The 19,200-nt window shown below is 37.4% G+C and overlaps 2 protein-coding genes and 1 long non-coding RNA gene across 3 annotated transcripts; 2 read left to right on the forward strand and 1 right to left on the reverse strand.

Moving 5' to 3' along the window:
• Positions 1–2,108: 2,108 nt before the first annotated feature.
• LOC108256320 (uncharacterized) lies at positions 2,109–4,904 on the reverse strand. Its single transcript, XR_001810270.3, has 3 exons — positions 4,406–4,904; positions 3,784–3,879; positions 2,109–2,733 (listed from the first exon to the last, which is right to left on the reverse strand). It is a non-coding gene; the product is annotated as an uncharacterized LOC108256320 (long non-coding RNA).
• Positions 4,905–7,750: 2,846 nt separating this feature from the next.
• Positions 7,751–9,974, forward strand: LOC108256317 (eotaxin). Its single transcript, XM_017453030.3, has 4 exons — positions 7,751–7,993; positions 8,933–9,035; positions 9,282–9,359; positions 9,492–9,974. The coding sequence occupies exons 1-4, from the start codon at positions 7,915–7,917 to the stop codon at positions 9,532–9,534; spliced, it is 303 nt and encodes a 100-aa protein (XP_017308519.1). The 5' UTR covers positions 7,751–7,914; the 3' UTR covers positions 9,535–9,974.
• Positions 9,975–12,299: 2,325 nt separating this feature from the next.
• Positions 12,300–14,834, forward strand: LOC108256319 (C-C motif chemokine 4-like). Its single transcript, XM_017453031.3, has 4 exons — positions 12,300–12,534; positions 13,757–13,859; positions 13,942–14,019; positions 14,111–14,834. Exons 1-4 carry the CDS (start codon positions 12,456–12,458, stop codon positions 14,133–14,135), a joined length of 285 nt encoding a protein of 94 aa, XP_017308520.1. The 5' UTR covers positions 12,300–12,455; the 3' UTR covers positions 14,136–14,834.
• Positions 14,835–19,200: the final 4,366 nt, after the last annotated feature.

Raw genomic sequence — 19,200 nt, forward strand, 5'->3', positions numbered from 1 at the left:
AACAGAATCTAGTCAGGGTAGGCTTGAGTAAACAAATACGTTTTAAGCTTAGACTTAAACACTGAGACTGTGTCTGAGTCCCAAACACTAATAGGAAGACTGTTCCATAACTGTGGGGCCCTATAAGAGAAAGCTCTTCCCCCTGCTGTAGCCTTCACTACTCGAGGTACCGTCAGATAGCCTGCATCTTTTGATCTAAGTAGGCGTGGCGGATCATATAAAACCAAAAGGTCGCTTAGATATTGTGGCGCGAGACCATTTAGTGCTTTATAGGTTAATAAGAGTATTTTATAATTAATGCGAGATTTTACTGGAAGCCAGTGCAGTATTGATAATATCGGTGTGATATGGTCGTATCTTCTAGTTCTAGTTAGGACTCTAGCAGCTGCATTCTGGACTAATTGGAGCTTATTTATATTCCTACTGGAACATCCAGACAGTATGGCATTACAGTAATCTAATCTAGAGGTGACGAATGCATGATTGCAACTAGTATTTCTGCATCATGTAGTGACAATATGTTTCTTATTTTAGAAATATTTCTGAGATGAAAGAAGGCTATGACAGATGACATGACCATGTCACATGTCCTCTTAAACATTCTCACCTGCTTTGTGTTTCCTCTTCATTAGTGTCTCTATTTAAGTTCTGACATTTCTTTTAGTCCATTTCTGTTATCTGTTCTCTTTTGTTGATGAGTTTTGTTTGTCTTTAATTTGATAAGAAGGACTTGTATCCAGCTCAACTGTTAAGTTAAGGCTTCTCTTTAAAACATTTTTGGGGGTCAAGGTCATGACCTTAGTCATCAATCACCCCCCACTCCCTTCCCTCAACTAGATCTACATATGTTTCAACATGGTTTGATTGAGGCGCTCTCTGGAAAGTTTCTTGGACTTCATGGCTTGGTTTTTGTTCTGATACACTGAATTATGAGATCTTAAACACACAGGCGTGTGCTTTTTCTAAATCACGCCCGATCCGTTGAACTTGCCGAAGGTCATGTTCTAGACACATCTCCAGATAATTAGAGGAAGCAGGATGCACCTGAGTTCAGTTTGGAGCATTTAGCTAGGGGCTCTATTTAAATGAGAGATTTCCGTTTTCTTTGGAAACATTTTCCAAAAACGTGTTTTTCGCTTTGTCATTACGGATTATTGTGTGTAGATTAATGGCAAAAAGTCAATTTAATCCATTTAAAATGAACTCTATAATACAATAAATTGTGCAAAAAGTGAAGGGGTCTGAATACTTTCGGAATCCACTGTACAGATTATTATTATTATTAGTGATTTCCATCTTAATCCTTCTCAATCAACCTGAAAACGAAAGAGATCAAAGAAAATGTGCTCTGTGTACTCTGTGTGCAAAAGTATTAGCCCTCCTCTAATATATACATAGCCTACAGTAAAGCTTTTTGCATTTATGTTTTTGAAATCGTGTGTTTGAGTTATTAATGTACAGTAAGATACACAAACACAGGAGAGTTTCGCATTACATCTCCTCAAGACTCGTTCCACTTCTAAGATACATCTCTAAACTAACACACCAGAGTGGTGTTAATAAAATACCACTTGGCCACTACAGGGCCAAATAAGTAAAATAAATAAAGACATATCGGAACATAGGTGTGCCGTTAAAGAATTATACACTTTTGTCAACAAGTTTAATGTTGGCTTACAAAAGTGGATTTTCTGGACATGATGTTTGCAAAACATTTGACGGAAAGGGGACACATTGATGATGGAAAGTGCTGTGAAAGAGCCAAAAAACTGTCTGCAAATAATAAACATTAGCTCAAAGTCATAAGGAAATCATCTTAGCAGACAGTTTTTTGGCTCTTTCACAGCATTTTCCTTCCTCAACGTGTAATACCTGTCCTGTCACCTGTAGTCTGTCATGGGAACACCGAACAGGAGGCAGGAATTCACTCTGGGTGACACACACACACACTCACACACAGCCACAGCTAGGGGCAATTTAGGTAACTCATCTACCAGCATATTTTTGAACAGTGGAAGGAAACAAGTGTGAAGTTAGTCTTGAGACTGATGTGAAGATTAAATAAGAGCCCCCAGCCCCCCCCTACCCCCCACCCCAAACACACATAATCTACATCTTACTGGAATATGATGAATTGGAAAAATCAAAGTAGTTATGTTAAGTTAGGTTCAATTTATCATCATTGTCAGAGTATGAGGACAGAGGCACTTTGTTTCCATCTAAATTGCGAATTTAATTTAAAAAAAAAAATAGAACACTGTGTTCAGGAGAACAAGAATTAACACTTGCGGGGAAACTGCCACATCTTGCGCTCCACCATTTTTACTTTTCTGAGCCAGTTTTCCAATCACATTATTGTTGAGGCAAAGTCACGTGACTTTTTTGACACCCATTGAGGAATTTATTTGGTAAACTTGTTAACGTTGTAGTTTATGCGCACATCGTCTTATCGAATTCAAAATTTATCCACCTCAATAGAGTACATCAGACTTTTATGCACATTTTGGAGATTTTATTCGCATCTGATGTTTCCCATTGACGTGTTTGCCAGTTTTCATTACCACGTTTCATTATTGTCATGCCTTCTGCTCACACACTGTGCAGTTGTTGTACCAGACTGTGATGCAGTTTGTAAGGATGCTTTCAATGGTACTACAAACAGAAGTTCACCATGATCTGAGGAGCAAGTTGAGCTTTCTTCAGTCTCCTTAGAAAGTACGGGAGCTGTTGCACCTGTTTGAGGAGAGAGAAAGGAAAGGTCAACGGAGATGTGGACCCCCAGAAACATGAAGCTAGAGACCCACTCTACAGTAGATCAGTCCCATTAATAAAGATAGAGGTGGTGTTGTGGCTCCTCGAGGACTTCAGGTAGTCCACAATCAGTTCTTTGGTTTTCTGGGTGTTAAGGTCAGGGTTGTTATTGGCGTACCATGTTACCAGATGCTGAATCTCTTCCCTGAAAAAACTCTTTCTGAATGATGTGTATGTATTTGCATTTCCCTTCTTTACAAAACAGAAGTACGATGAATTACTGGTTCCTCCACATTTTTACATGCATGTATGAGCTGATAAAGCTTTCACTCATGCAGACTCTAACGCTGAACTTTAGTTTCCCACACCCAGTTACACATCTGCTCGATTATGAACTGTATAAAGTCTGATAAAAGGCTTTATGAGAATAGCACACAGAAAATTCCGGTAATGATTTACACTGAAAAGTCGGGACGGTCTCTTTGAACATTATTGTAGTCCATAGTGGAGATGAACCTAGCGTGGGAAAAGCATGATGAAATCCAGACTGCAAGGTAAAGATCAAAGCCAGAAGTTCGACTAATAACAATCAGTCAGTAACGTTCAAGGATGGAAAAACTTTGACCTACATTTTATAGTTGTAAAAAAAAAAAAAGGAAAGTGCACCCTCCTTTAATTCTATGTTTTTATATAACAGTTGTGTGGTCCTCAACGGCTTCTATATAACAATATAGTCATTTTTGTCCAAAAACGTAAAGAAACCAGGTAGGGAAAAAATAAGTACACCCTTCCTACTTCCACAATCATAAAATAAGTAATTAGCAGCCAGGTGTTAGTAATGAAATGCACAAAATTAGTTCATCATGAAGAAGTGTGACTACCTCATTTGGCATGCGATCAGATACAATGGATGTGTTTTATTTGGTTATTTGTGTCACTTTCACCAGTGTAGTTATGTGTCATCCATTTCATGATGAAATGAAAGTTTTCCGGTATTCACTAGAGTTCCTACTTGGAATAAAATGGAGTTACCGGAATTTGGACAATCAGGTGGATGATTCCTCGGATATGTTGGTTCAAGCTGTTACGGACTTCCAGGACAATGGGGAAAGGCCTATGAGGAAGGAGCTGCACAGGAGGAAGCAGGGAAGGAAAGGAGTTGTTTGTGAGCGTGGAAAGAAGTTATAACAGAAAAACCCCATACTGCTTCTAACAATAATTCTGACAAACATGCAGAGTTTAACGAATTGCAGGCAAACACCTGCCATCTTCAGGTCTACAAGAACGCTTGCATACTGGCATTGACAGAAACGTGGCTCGCTCCACAGGAGTCACTCCTGGACTCCTCTCTGGTGATTGATGGTTCCTGATGATTACCACCCGGACAGGGAGGTAACGGAGAAGAATCAAGGTTGGGTAGTTTGTTTGTACATTAATCAAAGTCAATCCAGACATTGAACTCATTTCTCTGTCATTAAGATCTTTCTATTTACCACAGGATAATATTACCACATTCCCTCAGGTATTCATTACAGTAGTATACATTCACCCAAAGGCAAATAACATAACTGCTTCTGAAACTGTCTGTAAAGTAATATCAAATAAAATGAAATCAATTTCAACTTTAATAACTGTAACTTGAAGGGATTTTTACCTGTGGACTTCTGCTATGGTTCTCTTAAGGGGCGGTGAAATCTGTTGCTGGCCCTTCAATAGGTTTTTTTGTTTATACGTCAGTGTTACGAGAGGAGAAGATGTAGGAAAGGAAGGTGGAGGTTTTGATCAGAGGAAAGTTCCTTGTCCCCACAGCGTTCTTTCAATTGTACACATTACACTGTCTTTCAAGCTGCTCTGGAAATCATTGATGAACTTACAGAGGTCTTGTGTGAACTTGTGTCCTTTTGTATTAAGAGGGTCAGTCCTTACTAACCGGTTAAAGATTTCCCAAAGAGCAAAGTCATGGATTTCAAACAATACGAAAGATCTTCTGGATAGAAAACAACTGGCTTTCAAGCAGGAACATCTGAACACAGTTAGAGAAATTTAAAAGCTGGTGATGTTAGAAATGAGTAAAGACTGTTTAAAATAGAAGGATGAAATTGAGACAGTAATTGAAGATTGGCCTTGTGAGGAATATAGAGCGGGTCGGTGTGTTGAGGATGCTACTCTTTTCTTATTAAACTGTTTACACACCTCGAGAACCCTAAGACCCATGCAAGATTGTTATTTATTGATTTTTCTTCTGCTTATTTGTTGACAGAGAAATTTATTTCTCTTTTTAATATGGACTTGAATATCTCTGGGTGGATGTTAGATTCTTTGATGGGTTCTCCTCAGGGTTGCGTTTTATCACCCATTCTGTTCATTATATACTCCAGTCCCTCCAGGATTTTGCAAGTTTTACGATCGCAGAAATGAACGCAAAATCAAGCAATCGCCACAATATTCAGAGGAGCTTGCTATTTGTCAAAATGACTACAGATTCGGGCCAAGACGCATCATGGGACATCATCACATCATATCACATCATCATCGCATTCAATCGAAGCCTTCTTTGATTCACGTGCGTTGAACAAGAGTACAGCTAAAAGGTCTCATTTACCAAACAAAAAACCCAAAACATATTGTTATTTAGTCACTGGTACAGAGAGGGTTTCTGTAAGGAGATGTTTATTTAATGTTTATGGAAGGAGTCTCCAGTGTCAGAGCTTTTATAACAGAGTTAAAGCTGTTAAAGGAGTTTATGCTTCTTTGTGGGTTTTTTTGTCTTATTAACTGTGAGGAGAATAAAGAGAGAGAATAAAGAGAGAGAATAAAGAGAGAGAATAAAGAGAGGGCTGGTGAGGGAATGATTGTTATATAGCTGCTATAATGTAAGCAAGAACAGGAACTGACTCATGTCCCCAGAATTAAATGTAAATATACAGTATGTATTTCTTTAAAAAAACACTGATAAATTGCTGTGGTATATGAGGATGCTGTGCTGTTATGGTAAACTACCGTGTTTTGATCAACATTAGATAAACTGTGACGATGAAAATGCATAATTTCTAAAAACAAGTATGTAAATTCTTTATGATTTATTACAACACATAGAGAGAATATCCTGGTGTAGTGGTTTAATTTCCACACTGGACTTGCTGTAATACACCTGATTATATTCATTATTCTGTTTACAGTGTGTGTTTGTGCCACTGTCTTGGTCTGGTCAGATCTGCCTGATCTCACGTTCTCCTGCACGACAGGTAATTATATCATACATCAGCTATTTAAAGGTGCGAAATGCAAATCCTATTTTAGTTCCTTTATTTTTAGCTCTTTTATTTTTAGCTCCTTTAAAGCCACTCTATGTACTTATGCGACAGTTTTCAGTGTTTACTTCAAACATTAACCTTGTGGACATGGAAAATAACAGGCCACTTTCCATGGAACGGTCATGATGGAAGTTAGAAAAACAACCCTTTAGAAACCTTGTGTCGTGCTGTAGGATATTTATCTCCCTTTAATATGTTTTAGATATGTTTTAAATTATTTAACATTTATCTAGAATTTATTACCCTATTTCAGTTTTTATGCCACACTGTAAAGCACTTTGAGATGCATTTTAAATTAAATGTATTTATGTCTGCAAATAAACTTCATTGTTGTTTTTACACTAAAATATGAATTAGGCTTATTGTGCCTATAAAACATTCTAAATATTTAAAGTATTTGCATAAACATCGCTTTTTAACTGTGTATATTGTATTTAACAATTACCTGGAAAACATCCGGAATTTTTCCATAACATTAAAACATTTGCACCTTTCAAACTAAAGAACTGCTTTATATGACTTTATGATTTGATGCTGTAATTGGAAGGACAGAGGAGTTTTAAAAATATTCAGATGTCCTATTTAAAGTCAGCCTGAGGCTGGAAGTAAGATATATGTTGTAATAATAAAATAAGTATTATGTTTTTTACTTTACGAAGCCTGCCTGAAGGTGTAACTGACGTTAGAGTGTTCAGAAAGTGCCAAAATCAACAGAAAGATCTAATTAATAGTCATGTTGACAGAAGACAGTGAACTGTGTGTGCAAAGCATACAAGGAAGTTACCCTCCAATGTTGTGCATATACACTGATCAGACATAACATTAAAACCACATGCATAATATTGTTTAGGCCTCCAGAACAGCTCTGACTCGTCCAGACGTGGACTCCACAAAACCTCTGACGGTGTGCTGTGGTATCTGGCTCCAAGACCTTAGCAGCAGATCCTTTAAGTTACAAGGTGAGGCCTCCATGGATCGGACTTGTTTGTTTTGAGTCAACACCTTGAACTCTTTGTCATGTTCCTCAAACTGTTCCTGAACAGGTTTCATGTTGAAAGAGGACACTGCTATTAGGGAACACCCTAATGCACTATGTGTTCTGACCCCTTTCTATCACATCCAACATGAACTTTTTCAGCAGTTTGTGCTACAGTAGCTCTTCTGAGGGATCAGACCAGACGGGCTAGCCTTCTCTCCTTACGTGCATCACTGAGCCTAGGGAGCCCATGACCCTGTCGCCAAGTCACCGGTTGTCCTTCCTTGGACCACTTTTGGTAGGTACAAACCACTGCGTACCAGGTACACCCGACAAGGCCTGCCATTCTGGAGAAGCTCTGACCCAGTCGTCTAGACATCACAATTTGGCCCTCATCAAAGCCACTCAGATCCTTACGCTTGCCCATTTTTCCTGCTTCCAACACGTCAACTTCAAGAACTGACTGCTCACTTGCTGCCTAATAAACATATCCCACCCGCTGTGCCGTTCTAATCAATGTTATAATCAATGTTATTCATTTCACCTGTCAGTGGTTGTAATGTTATAGGTGATTGGTGTATGTACAGTATGCACAACATTAGAGAGTTGAATTTAGGTCATGATCAGATTGTGCTTGTAGTCTGTGCCAGGTAGGCGTGTTTACAGAAGGAGGAATGCGGAAAGATTAATCCAGCAGGTGATTGCACACAAAAAAACACCAACAATATCCATGTGGGAAAGTCCCAGGAGATATGGTTTAAAAAAGAGGCGCTCTGTGAGAGACACACGCATTGTTCATCTACCAAGAAAGAGAAAAAGAGAGAGATAGACAGAGAGAGAGAGACAGAGAGAGGGGAAAACGGATATAATATCATGACTATGGTTAAGATTTCTCCTAGGGCATTTCTGTTCATCGTCATCCTCAGTGCCTTCATCATGGACACAGAAACAGGTGAGATTAGAAAAATATACTTAATTCCATCATCTTTATTTTTAATGAATAAGGTTTATAGATTAAGCTTTGCATATATGTTGAAATCATTTGGGCCAGAGAGTAAAAAGTTGATTTGTTTATTATTTATTATATGACACTAAAATGTGGTTTTATTCCCTGTGAAATTTTGTCCATCTCTTATTAACAAGCAAAGTTAAAGTTAAACACTGATTATATTGTAAATTATTAATAACAAGATTGCAAGAGAGCAGTTGCAATCCTGCATCAGCAAGATGTGTGTTGTGGAGTATTAAACAGAACATACGGGGACCCCACGGACCAAAATACCTGATTCAGTTCATGTGCATGAGATATTTATTAAATCTGCATGAAGGGCACAAGAGGACATGCGATATCACATCTAGTATATCTGATCATAATGATCTAATATATCTAAAAGATCTAGCAAACTCAGGAACAGTTTCTTCCCATCAGCTGTCAGCCTGAACTGTACACCCCACTGTGACTCATGTTTCAAAAAACACCTGTAATGTACAGCATTAATGCTGTTTGTACTCTTAAGTACCAATTATCAAAAGTAGCACTACCGTGGTACTAGCCCTTACACATCATTCTCAACCTTACCGCTCTAACATTACTGACTAATTACTACATGTATACCTGTACAGTCACCTGATGGTCACCGGACATATATACCTCATCTCTCTGTACAATTAACCTTCTATATATGTATCTTGTCACTGAGCTGGTCTCTACTTTCTCTCTCTATATGTCTATGTATATATATTGACATATTGCTATTTGCACTTCTGGTTAGATGCTAACTGCAGTTCATTGGCTCTATACTTGTACTCTGCACAATGACAGTAACATTGAATCTAATATTATCTAAAAATATCATTAATCACTATGATCTCGTCTCATTTCATCTCGTAGCACGATGCTGCTTTTCCTACACCCAGAGGCCCATTCGCTGCGGCCAGCTGAAAGGTTACGCCATCCAGGAAATCATCGGAAACTGTGACATCAGAGCTATAATGTGAGTCTCAACGCTACACTGAAAGAAAACGATGACTATGACAGTTTTAATGAAGTATCACAGTTACCATGGTTACCATGAGATTCCATAGTAGGTCCATGGTAGTGTTATGGTTAGCATGGTTACCATAAAGTACTGTAGCAAAACCATAGCAGCACAGTACCATAATAAAACCATAGTATTACAGTAAAACTGTGGTAGTTCCATACTTCATGTAACTCACACAATTTTCTGTATTTTCTGCAGATTCGAGACCCGACACGGGAAATTCGTCTGCGCTGATCCAAAGATGAGATGGACTCAGGACAGAGTCACATGCCTACGGTGAGAAAAGCAGTTTTATCAGCCCAGTGAAAGCAATTCAGCTTTCAGTGAATTTCAGTTATTCTACACACAAGAACAATACTTTCATTAAAAAACAACAACAAAAAAACTACTGTTTGTTTTTATTTTTAGGAAGAAGGCTGCGGTAATAGGAAAATCTGGGACACTGAACTGAGGATGAGTTCCAGCTCAGGACATTTAATTCAGCTTTAGAATTAAGATTATCAGTTCTTTCTTCCAAATGAAGTCTTTATTTTCCTCTTATTAGAGCATCTTAAAGATGTGCTTCTCTACTTCTGTTAGAATTTTGGCCCTTATGGGAGCCGCAGTCTCACATTCACATATTGTGTACTCTGATACTCAGAGAATGCTGAGGGAGTTTCTAATACATCCATATTTTGTTTTGCTTTATATATAGATATATTTTTTTAATTGGAAATGTGAAAAATAAACAAAACTGTATTTATGGATAAAATGTGGTTTGAAAATTTACTTCTTCCTTCTGTATAATAACAAAAAAATGAGGATGCTATAAAAAAAAAACAAGCATCACTTACCACATTAAATGCACATTATGTTCAATTTTTGCTTAATAAAAAGCACAGCATGAAAAAGCATAGCTTTCACCCTGTTCTTTATATGATTTGTAAAATATTTTACGTGTTCAAGTCGAAGAGACGGTAAATAAAAGGAGAAAAATTTTGGGTTCTAAAAGAACATTGGGTACGCCATATTGGACTTCTTAAAACTCTCCATTGATGTTAACAATCTGGGAATGGTGTGTCATTACTATTACAATTTAAACTCTGGTTAATTGGACCGTGTTTGATAGTCTGTGCATTAAAATATCACACTGAAATGCTCAACTTAATCAACTTAATGCTCAACCAAATTTTGTATATATATATATATATATATATATATATATATATATATATATATATATTAGAGAGAGAGAGAGAGAGAGAGAGAGAGAGAGAGAGAGAGAGAAAAGAGAGAGAATATAAAAATATACAAGGGGGGATCATAAGTATTGAACAGGTCAATAAATATTTTCAGTAAATATATTTCCAATCAGGTTATTCACATGAAATTTTCACCAGACATCGGTGAACTCAAGAAATCCGGAAATATAAAAAATTCACAACATTAAAGTCCATAAATAAAGTTATGTGTAATATAGTAGAATGACACGGGGTAAAAGTATTGAACACGCTAACTGAAATGTATTTAATATTTAATACCTTTGTTTGTAATGAAGCTTCAACACGCTTCCTGTATGAAGAAATTAATTGGCCGCAGTATTCAGGTGTGATTTTGGTCCGTTCTTCTAAACATATTGTCTTTAAATCTTGTTCAGTTGGATTCGAGTCAGGTGATTGGCTGGGCCATTCTAACGCCTTGATTTTTTTTCTCTGAAACCTATTGAGAGTTTCCTTTGCTGTATGTTTTGGATCGCTGTCCTGCTGGAAGGTCTATCCATGATGGACAGTTAATATCTAGTGAAAATTTCATATAAATAGTCTTATTGGCAATACATTTACTGAAAAAAATGTTGACGCGTCCAATACTTATTTCCCTCACTGTATATATATATAAAGAATTTCCCCACAGTCCGAGTCGAGTCCACAGTGATGCAGTGCTGCTGGCACCAATCTAACATATCAGAATAATTCAGAATCGACAGGCATCAGTTAATCTGTTGTGTGGAACGAAAACTAAAAAATGATCACGGTACATAGCCACAACATACCCATGATCGCAAGTTTTTTCTTCAGATTTTGAAAAGTAAAGTTGAAGATTTAATTGACGACTTCAGGAAAGTCAATGTTCTGATGAATGTAAGAGTGATTGAAAATTGTTTCTGTGCAGATATGCAACGCTGATATTTGTGGAACGGTTTTGTCTTTTAACTGCTTACTCAGTTGGTAATGTCTCCGTGGTGATGAATCCAGCTGTTCATATGTTGCTTACAACAGACATTCTTGGACTTGCCTTATATTTAGTGCGTGTGTGTGATGATTGTTTATAGACATCATCTGTAAGGGTTTTGTACGTAGTCCTCGTACAGGCCATTTATGATGGATGACATGTTGCATTGGCATGTGAGTTGCGTTCAGATCTGAGCATCAGTGCAAGAGTTAGGATGGAATTTGTAAGCAGATGTCTATCAATTGTGGCAGCTTTTTTGTTTGGGTATTACATTTGTCTGTAGTACGTACAGTGAGCCTGTACTTTAGCTTGAATTTCATGTAAATCTATGTCTTTGTAGCCAGAGTAAATTTCAGTTTCTCCCTGGGACCACACTGTGTTAATCAAGGCCTGCTCGATGGCTCAGAGCTGTTTCAGAGGCATAAGTCATGCTTATATTTTAAGAAATGTTTTGATCGTTTGAAGATGCTAAACCATTATCCTGATCAACTTTCTTCTTATTAAAGCCTAGTGAATGTTATAATTGGCAGAAGCCCAAAGTTCCCAAAGTGATCAATCACACTGCTGTTGATAAAGGAATCTCTTTTATTGACTCTGCCCCAAATTACATATTCAATAAGGCAAAAATGAATAGCAGCACGGCTGTGAGTACCTGTGAGTACCTGTGGCCCAATCCCAGCTGTGCTGGTATTCAGTAGAACAGCACTTATTGCTCGTGCGATATTGTGGAAATAAATCAGGACTCCAGCATCTTGTTGGTATAAAATACATTTTGTAGTCTTCATTTTATCCTAAACATTTTGTACTCTCGGATGCAGTGCGTGTCGTTTTATATACAACTACAATTAGATAACAAATGTGTGAAGATTGTAAAAACAAGATTACAGCAGGAGGAATGCGGAAATAAGGAACATAAATTTTTTTCTACCTTCAATCACACTGAAGCTGAACCATGAATGAGTTGTGACGGGGAAACACACACACTCTCACACTCTCACACACACACACACACACACACACACACACACACACACAGAGTCACGCTCTGTGCCACACACATGCTCTGCCACGCACACACACACACACACACACATGCATATGTGCGCTCTGCTTTGTGAACCTGCTCAGACAGAATAAAAGATAGGAAAAGACCGACACAACATCATGGCCATGTTTAAGTTTCCCACTGGGACATTTCTGTTCATCCTCATCCTCAGTGCCGTCATCATGGACACAGAAACTGGTGAGTTTGCAAAAACTACAGTCATGTTTCACCTTTATATTCTGTTTCTGTTTCAGTAAAAATAGAACAAACATGTCAAACACATCCTGAATATTAGATTCTGTTCCTAACATGATGTACATCAGCGTTTGAGTCATGTTCATGTTTTGATCACAGAGAGTGCAATAGTGCAGGAATAATCACGCATGCTTAGGAGAGTTTTATTTATTTGCTAACAGTGCCTAATTCATTGTTAGTGTTCTCAGGTTTATACATGCCGGTGTCGGTGCTGATGTACGTAGAGGTTCCAAAGAATCAGAGATTTCCAAACTGATTTTGATGTGTGTGTTACCTTTACGGTTACACTGTGTTGTTTATTCCTTAAATGATGTGAACCACAGCCGTGATTTCAGCAGCAGCGAGATTATAATTTAAGATTTTCTCAACTATGCAGATTAGGTCTGATGAACCCAAAACGATCATCTCGAACGGGTTCTCAGACCCGATCCAAATGCTACAGCGCGTGTGGTCCGATGTTCCTTCAGTTCCCCGCTCACACCTTCAGCTCCTACCTGCGATTAACTTCTGTTTACTGGAAGGGTAATAGGATAATAAGAGCGGTGTCTCCTCCTGTCGTATAAGACGTCTCATTAAATGGGCATTGAGATGCCATAACGGAAAATAAAGCTTGGAAGGAACTTTTACACCTGACTAATTTAAATAAAGCAACACGCATTCGTGCGATATTAACTTGTTCAACTTGTTGGCTGTAGAAGTGTTGACATGATAAGCCACAGCTTAAAGCCACAGTGAAAAGAGAAAGTAGATACGTGTCAGCGAAAGAATTTGCATTGTGGTTTAATTGCTAGGCTTCTCTAGAACTCAGTTAAGAATCTTGAACGGTAGCTCTACTTGTATTGTTCTGCGCTTGATATTATCGTTTTGCTTGTTTTTCCTCATTTGCGAGGCTTTTATCCAAAGTGGCTCGCAAATGAGGAAAAACAAGCAAAGCAATAATATCAAGCGCAGAACAATACAAGTAGAGCTACCGTAAAAAAAAATGACAGTATTTTTAACCCTAATCTCTTTTTTTGCATTGTTGTGAACACTTAAGGAGATGTCCTGGGTCAACGAGGCATGGATTTGTTGAGAATTAAACACAACATGATGTTGGGACTGAATAAGTGCGATCATGGTTGCGTTGTTATTTCTAAATATTGTAAATAATCGGAATACCTTACAGCACGATGCTGCTTTTCCTACACTCGGAGGCCTGTACGCTGCGGGCGGCTGCAAGGCTACTACATCCAGGAAATCAACAGAAGCTGCGACATCAGAGCTATAATGTGAGTCTCGCCACACATTGTACCGTGTGTTACGGTAATTATTTATTTTTTTATATTCAAAGATTTCTGTATTTTTCTGCAGTTTTCAGACCAAGGATGGACGATTCATCTGTGCTGATCCCACAATGGAATGGACTCAAGAGAGGATCATGTGCCTGTGGTAAGATATACTGTTGTTTGCTCGTTTGTTTTTTTCGGAAACGTTCTATTTAACAAATTCAACCGTAGCATTAAAAACTCTTTCTTTCTAGGGAAAAGGCTGGAATGGTGGAATGATGGATGGCTGAAGTGAGGATGACATTTCGTCCGGGAAAATAATTCACATATTAATGTTTATCATTAGCATGTGATTTTTGACGGCATCCTACAGTATATTCCTTCTGTAATGAAATTCTAAGGTTTTTAGCTAAAACATATTTAACTTTGCCAAACTCTTTAATACATTAGTCACAATGCCGTGCTGATCGAGGTGCAGCAGTATTTAGCCTCGCTTTATCTCTGCATAAAGTTATTCGAAGTGTTGATGTTGATATCATTTCAACTGAAACAGCAAGTCAGGGCAGGACATATCGAATAGCTCCTCCCCCTTTTTAAATAGCCAATTGCTCAACAAGTGCAACTCGGGCAAGGGGATGTTTATAATGTTGGGGGACGGGACACTAGAGATTCTACAGAGCGTTTGATTGGACAGAAAATCTGATGAGAAGCTGAAGTGCAGAATGATGTCATCAGAATTGTTGATCCGCAACGGTGGTAGAGAGAGACTGTACGTTTTGACTGCGTATCGCTTCTAAACATAAATTTTCTCATTGTTTTGGAGAAGCCGAGTTAGAGAGAACCTTAAGGCCGACATATTCATACTAAAATCTACAAAACTTCAATTTTTGTATTCATGGGATCGCTGATGAACTATTTCATTCCAAACACATTTTATGTGCTCAGGTGTTTTTCAATTAAAGGGCATTTTGTACACTTTTTTGTCTGAAAATTAAGAGTGTCCCAGGAGCTGACCCGTAGTCCACCTGAAAGTAGGATCCCAAACGACACATGCTAATTTGCATGTTGAAGGGAAAAACTGTGCGCGTGAAAAGAAAGGGTGTTGCAGGTGATCTACAACTCGCACTGCCACTCATCTCTTATAATATGTCCTGTATCTTACCTTTATATACTGTTATGATTATCTGTTTAAATGATTTCCTGAATATCATTAACAGAAAAAGAAAAAAATAGCTATAATTAGTCTAACTCAAAAGAGGGATACTAGCAAGATGGCTTGCATCTAGCTAACAATTCCAGAGGTGGCTCAATGGTAAAAGCTCTCAATTACTGATCAGAAGGTTGGGGTTCAAACCCCAGCACCACCACACTGCCATTGTTGGGACCTTGAGCAAGAGCTTTAACCCTCTCTGCTCCATCCATGACAAAATAAAGGTATTTTAAAACTCCTGTATTGTGTAAACCAGTAGCCAGGTTTGTTAACAAGTTAGTATTATATTAGTCTATATGCTATAACTAGATCTAACCAGTTCATAACTAATTAACCTAATCATGCTGAAGACATCTCATCCATTTTCAGACAGTTTGGACAATTACTCTAGATTTTTTTTAGAATTATTTTAAAATTCAAAAAAGATGATAGTGTACATTCTTTAAAATGACAATTTGTATCAGTCTATTCTCTTTTCCTTTAGAAAAACAGGGTCAGGCTATCCTTTTTTAAAATTTAATAATCTAATAATTTGTTTTTGCATATTTAAGGTGTTAACCCTTCTATATAAAACAATCTATAAAGAAAGTTGTGGTAAAAAAATAAATAAATAAATAAATAAAATAAAATAAAAAAACACTATGTAAATATCTTAACAGTCGCACAATACTTTTATTTTAAAATAAACACCTTTCTAATGTCACCCTGCGATCACAAATTAGCTTATGACTTGAGATGATGGTGAAAATGGTGAAAAGGGTTTTTTATTTTATTTTTTTATAAATTACATATATACTAATATAATACCATCTAATTGTATAGAAGAAAAAGGAAGATATATAATATACAATAACTAAAACACATTGCATCATTTGTAGCAGATGTAAGCAGATTTATTGTGCTCTATTAAATAAAACTACCTAAATAAATCCTATAAAGCAATTATACTCATCTTACATTTATATTTATTCATTTAGCAGACACTTTTATCCAAAGTGACTTACAAATGAGAAACTACAAGCAAGGAAACCTTAATCATGCAATTACCAAATTCCTTTTTTCTGACTGTGATTGGATAACGAAGGCATGAAGAAAATTCAGTAAATACAGCAGGGGGAATGAGGAATGAGGAAACCAGATTAAGGGGTCAAAGGGTCCTCATTAAAGAGATGATTGGATCTGATTGCATATTCTCACATCTAGACACTTTGAAGTTGACATGCAAGGGCATTTCCCTTTTAATGTTTCAATGTTATCTCAATCTAGCGTCATAATATCCGTCTTATTTTAGATCTCTTTGATGTATGAAGAGACAGAAATGGACGTAGGTGCAGGTAAACAGCAGCTTTATTAGAGACACTGGCGGACAATTCCAAAACATTACACAAGATAAACAGGCACAGGTCAGGCGAAGGGTAAAAAGTGTAAACTAGGCAAGGCTACGGCCAGGAAGACGAAAACAGTGCAACATCTTGGTAACAACTGGAGAGAATCACAGCATATGTTAGAAAGACACTAACCGCTGATCAGAGCAGTATTCCACGAGGAATTCTCACATGGAAAGAAGATTTTCCTCAATTATCCCTGAAAAAATTACCCCTGGAAAACCTTGAATGAGTATTTAATAATTAATAAGATGTAAGAAGCCCATTCCAGGACACTACACAAGTCTTGCAGTTCTCATCTGCCATCATACACATTTTCTTTGTTGTTGAAGACTTCTGGATTTGATTTTTCCAAGCTTTACATAAATTACTTCTTATTGATGAGTTCCTTCTAGTATATGCTGTATATTACAGGTCTTTGACACTGATATGATTCCATTAGGCTTCTAGTAGTGATTCAGAACATTTAATTTAGGCCACACAAAGTAAGACTAACCTCCTCCAAATCTAATCTTACATCATTTACAGTAGACTTAAAGCTGTTTTATGAATCCTTGCATAACATCAGATACAACAAGAAAGTTGAAAAGACATCCCATCTCCTTGACTGGACCATCGGGAAATTGGAATGATGTGAAAATTAAGCTATTTTATTTGATTTATTTGTTTATTCTTTGACTTATATACTTCTGGTAGCTAAATTCATGTATTACAATTCAAAGATTCAACTTCAGGACTTCAATATACTTACTTATATATTATTGTATTAATGACTTCATTTACTTATTATATTACTGAAACAAATGAAAACAAACAAACAAACAAACAAACAAAGTTTAAACATGGAGTCGCCTGTGTGTGACTTTTATTTTGAAGTTGACAGCCATTGAGTGCGTGCTGTTCTGCGAGTACGCCACTGAAGAAGCCACATGTAGATTCTCGGAGCGAGTGTGGCTACCCGGCGCATGCGCAGTGCAGGTTGTGCGGTGGGTGCAAATCAGGTAGCGACGATGCGACCCGATCTGTACCTGCACACGCATTCGATTTAATCCAAACTTTACAGGATTTGAGTGTTTTATTTTGGAAATGATTTTTACTATACGTCCAGTGTACACACAAATAAGATTAATGGACATATAAGAATTACAATCATCTGTTCAATAAGGATGAGACAAAAAACCGAAAGAATACAAATATAAAAACGAAAGAATACAAATATAAAAACTACTTCATGCCAGTGTTTCTGTAGAACATCGAAACTGAAGTTCCAGCTGTAACAAGAAAGGGTTATCGTTTCCATAGTAACAATATTCACAGGGATGCTCCACTCAATTTAAACCTAATAACAAATACATTTTTAAAAATGTGCTGTTTAACACATTTAAGGAGAAGACGCGGATCGTGTTTCCACAGCTGTATTGTCGGATCAACCGTAAGAGTCGACTCTTCCGGCTCCCAATCACTCGTTTTGGGTTTTTTCCCCCCTATATTTTGATCAGATCAGTGATGTTCTTCTTTAACTTCATTAACTAGGGCTGAAAGTGTTTAATGAAAGCTCACTCTGCCTTCTAATGAAGAGAGAATAACATTTTTAGTGAATTTTACCTAAATGTGTTTAGGAACATGGGCTCTAACAAAAACACTGAGCCTCATTTCAGTAATGTTTTTGTGCTACTGTGCTTCTTTATTAGAAAGATTATTATTCTGATAAACTGATCTGCAGTAATAAACCTGCTTCATTCACATGGCCGAGTCAAACACACACACACACCGCAAAGTCTTCAGTGGAAGACTGAGGAAGTCAGTCCTTCCTGGTCTTTTGTTTTTCTGTTTACTCTTCTCCAGCCTCTTTGGCTAGACACACTCCCAGTTCTTTGTTTGTGTTGGGTTGGTAGCTCCTCTTTGGGTGTGGTTTTCCCTCAGTTCGCTTCCCATGTCCTAGCCGGACTTCTCTAGGTTCTATCCCTTGGTTAGCATCAGTTTATATCCCCCATTACAATCCCCCATTACAATGACTATGTTTAGACGCACATCAAATTCCATTTAAGGTCTGTGTTCGGGTTGCAGCCATATTCCGAATGCGATGTTTATATGCAAACAGGCATCAGGATATTCCTCTGGAGATTCAAGATGCTGTCGTTGCTACCCACAATTCCTTGCAGACTGAGCGTGCACGTATATCTCCTTTCAGTGTTTTTTCTGAATAAGGTGTTTACGTACAGCAAAAAAAATAAATAAAATAAAAGCGTGTTCCAGGGATGGGAATCTAGGGAATAAGAATAATGTCTTAATCTGAATCGGGCAATCAGACTGCAGTGTTTACATGATTCGAAACTAATTTGAATACTGCTGAATATTACCAAATTACAATTACTATCAGAATACTGATTTTTGCATGTGAATACTGATTTTTGCATTACTCACTGAGTAATGAGACATCAATGAGTAATGATTACATGAAGAGGAGGGAAAAAAGGAAGAACACAAGAGTGTGATTGAAAGTAACAGCTGAAAAAAAAGTGAGATGAAGAGGGTAGAGAAAGAAATAAGATAAACCCTGGAAAGAAGTGAAAATGCAGGATAAAGATATAGACAAGAGAAGTGAAAATGCAGAATAACGGAACAGAAGAGAAAAGAACCAAGTTAAAAGCAAGAACTGAAAAAGAAAGAAAGAAAGAAAGAAAGAAAGAAAGAAAGAAAGAAAGAAAGAAAGAAAGGGAGAAACAGAGTATATAGGAATAGGTGAGAA

This window comes from Ictalurus punctatus, chromosome 23 (genome assembly GCF_001660625.3).
Source record: "Ictalurus punctatus breed USDA103 chromosome 23, Coco_2.0, whole genome shotgun sequence".
NCBI lineage: Eukaryota > Metazoa > Chordata > Actinopteri > Siluriformes > Ictaluridae > Ictalurus > Ictalurus punctatus.

Bases quoted from the DNA above. Each gene is read 5' to 3' on its own strand.
- LOC108256317 (XM_017453030.3), top strand. From the start codon at position 7,915: ATGACTATGGTTAAGATTTCTCCTAGGGCATTTCTGTTCATCGTCATC. The intron at 9,036-9,281 runs GTGAGTCTCAAC...TATTTTCTGCAG, and splicing joins TGTGACATCAGAGCTATAAT to ATTCGAGACCCGACACGGGA. The intron at 9,360-9,491 runs GTGAGAAAAGCA...TTTTATTTTTAG, and splicing joins GACAGAGTCACATGCCTACG to GAAGAAGGCTGCGGTAATAG.
- LOC108256319 (XM_017453031.3), top strand. From the start codon at position 12,456: ATGGCCATGTTTAAGTTTCCCACTGGGACATTTCTGTTCATCCTCATC. The intron at 12,535-13,756 runs GTGAGTTTGCAA...AATACCTTACAG, and splicing joins CATCATGGACACAGAAACTG to CACGATGCTGCTTTTCCTAC. The intron at 13,860-13,941 runs GTGAGTCTCGCC...ATTTTTCTGCAG, and splicing joins TGCGACATCAGAGCTATAAT to TTTTCAGACCAAGGATGGAC.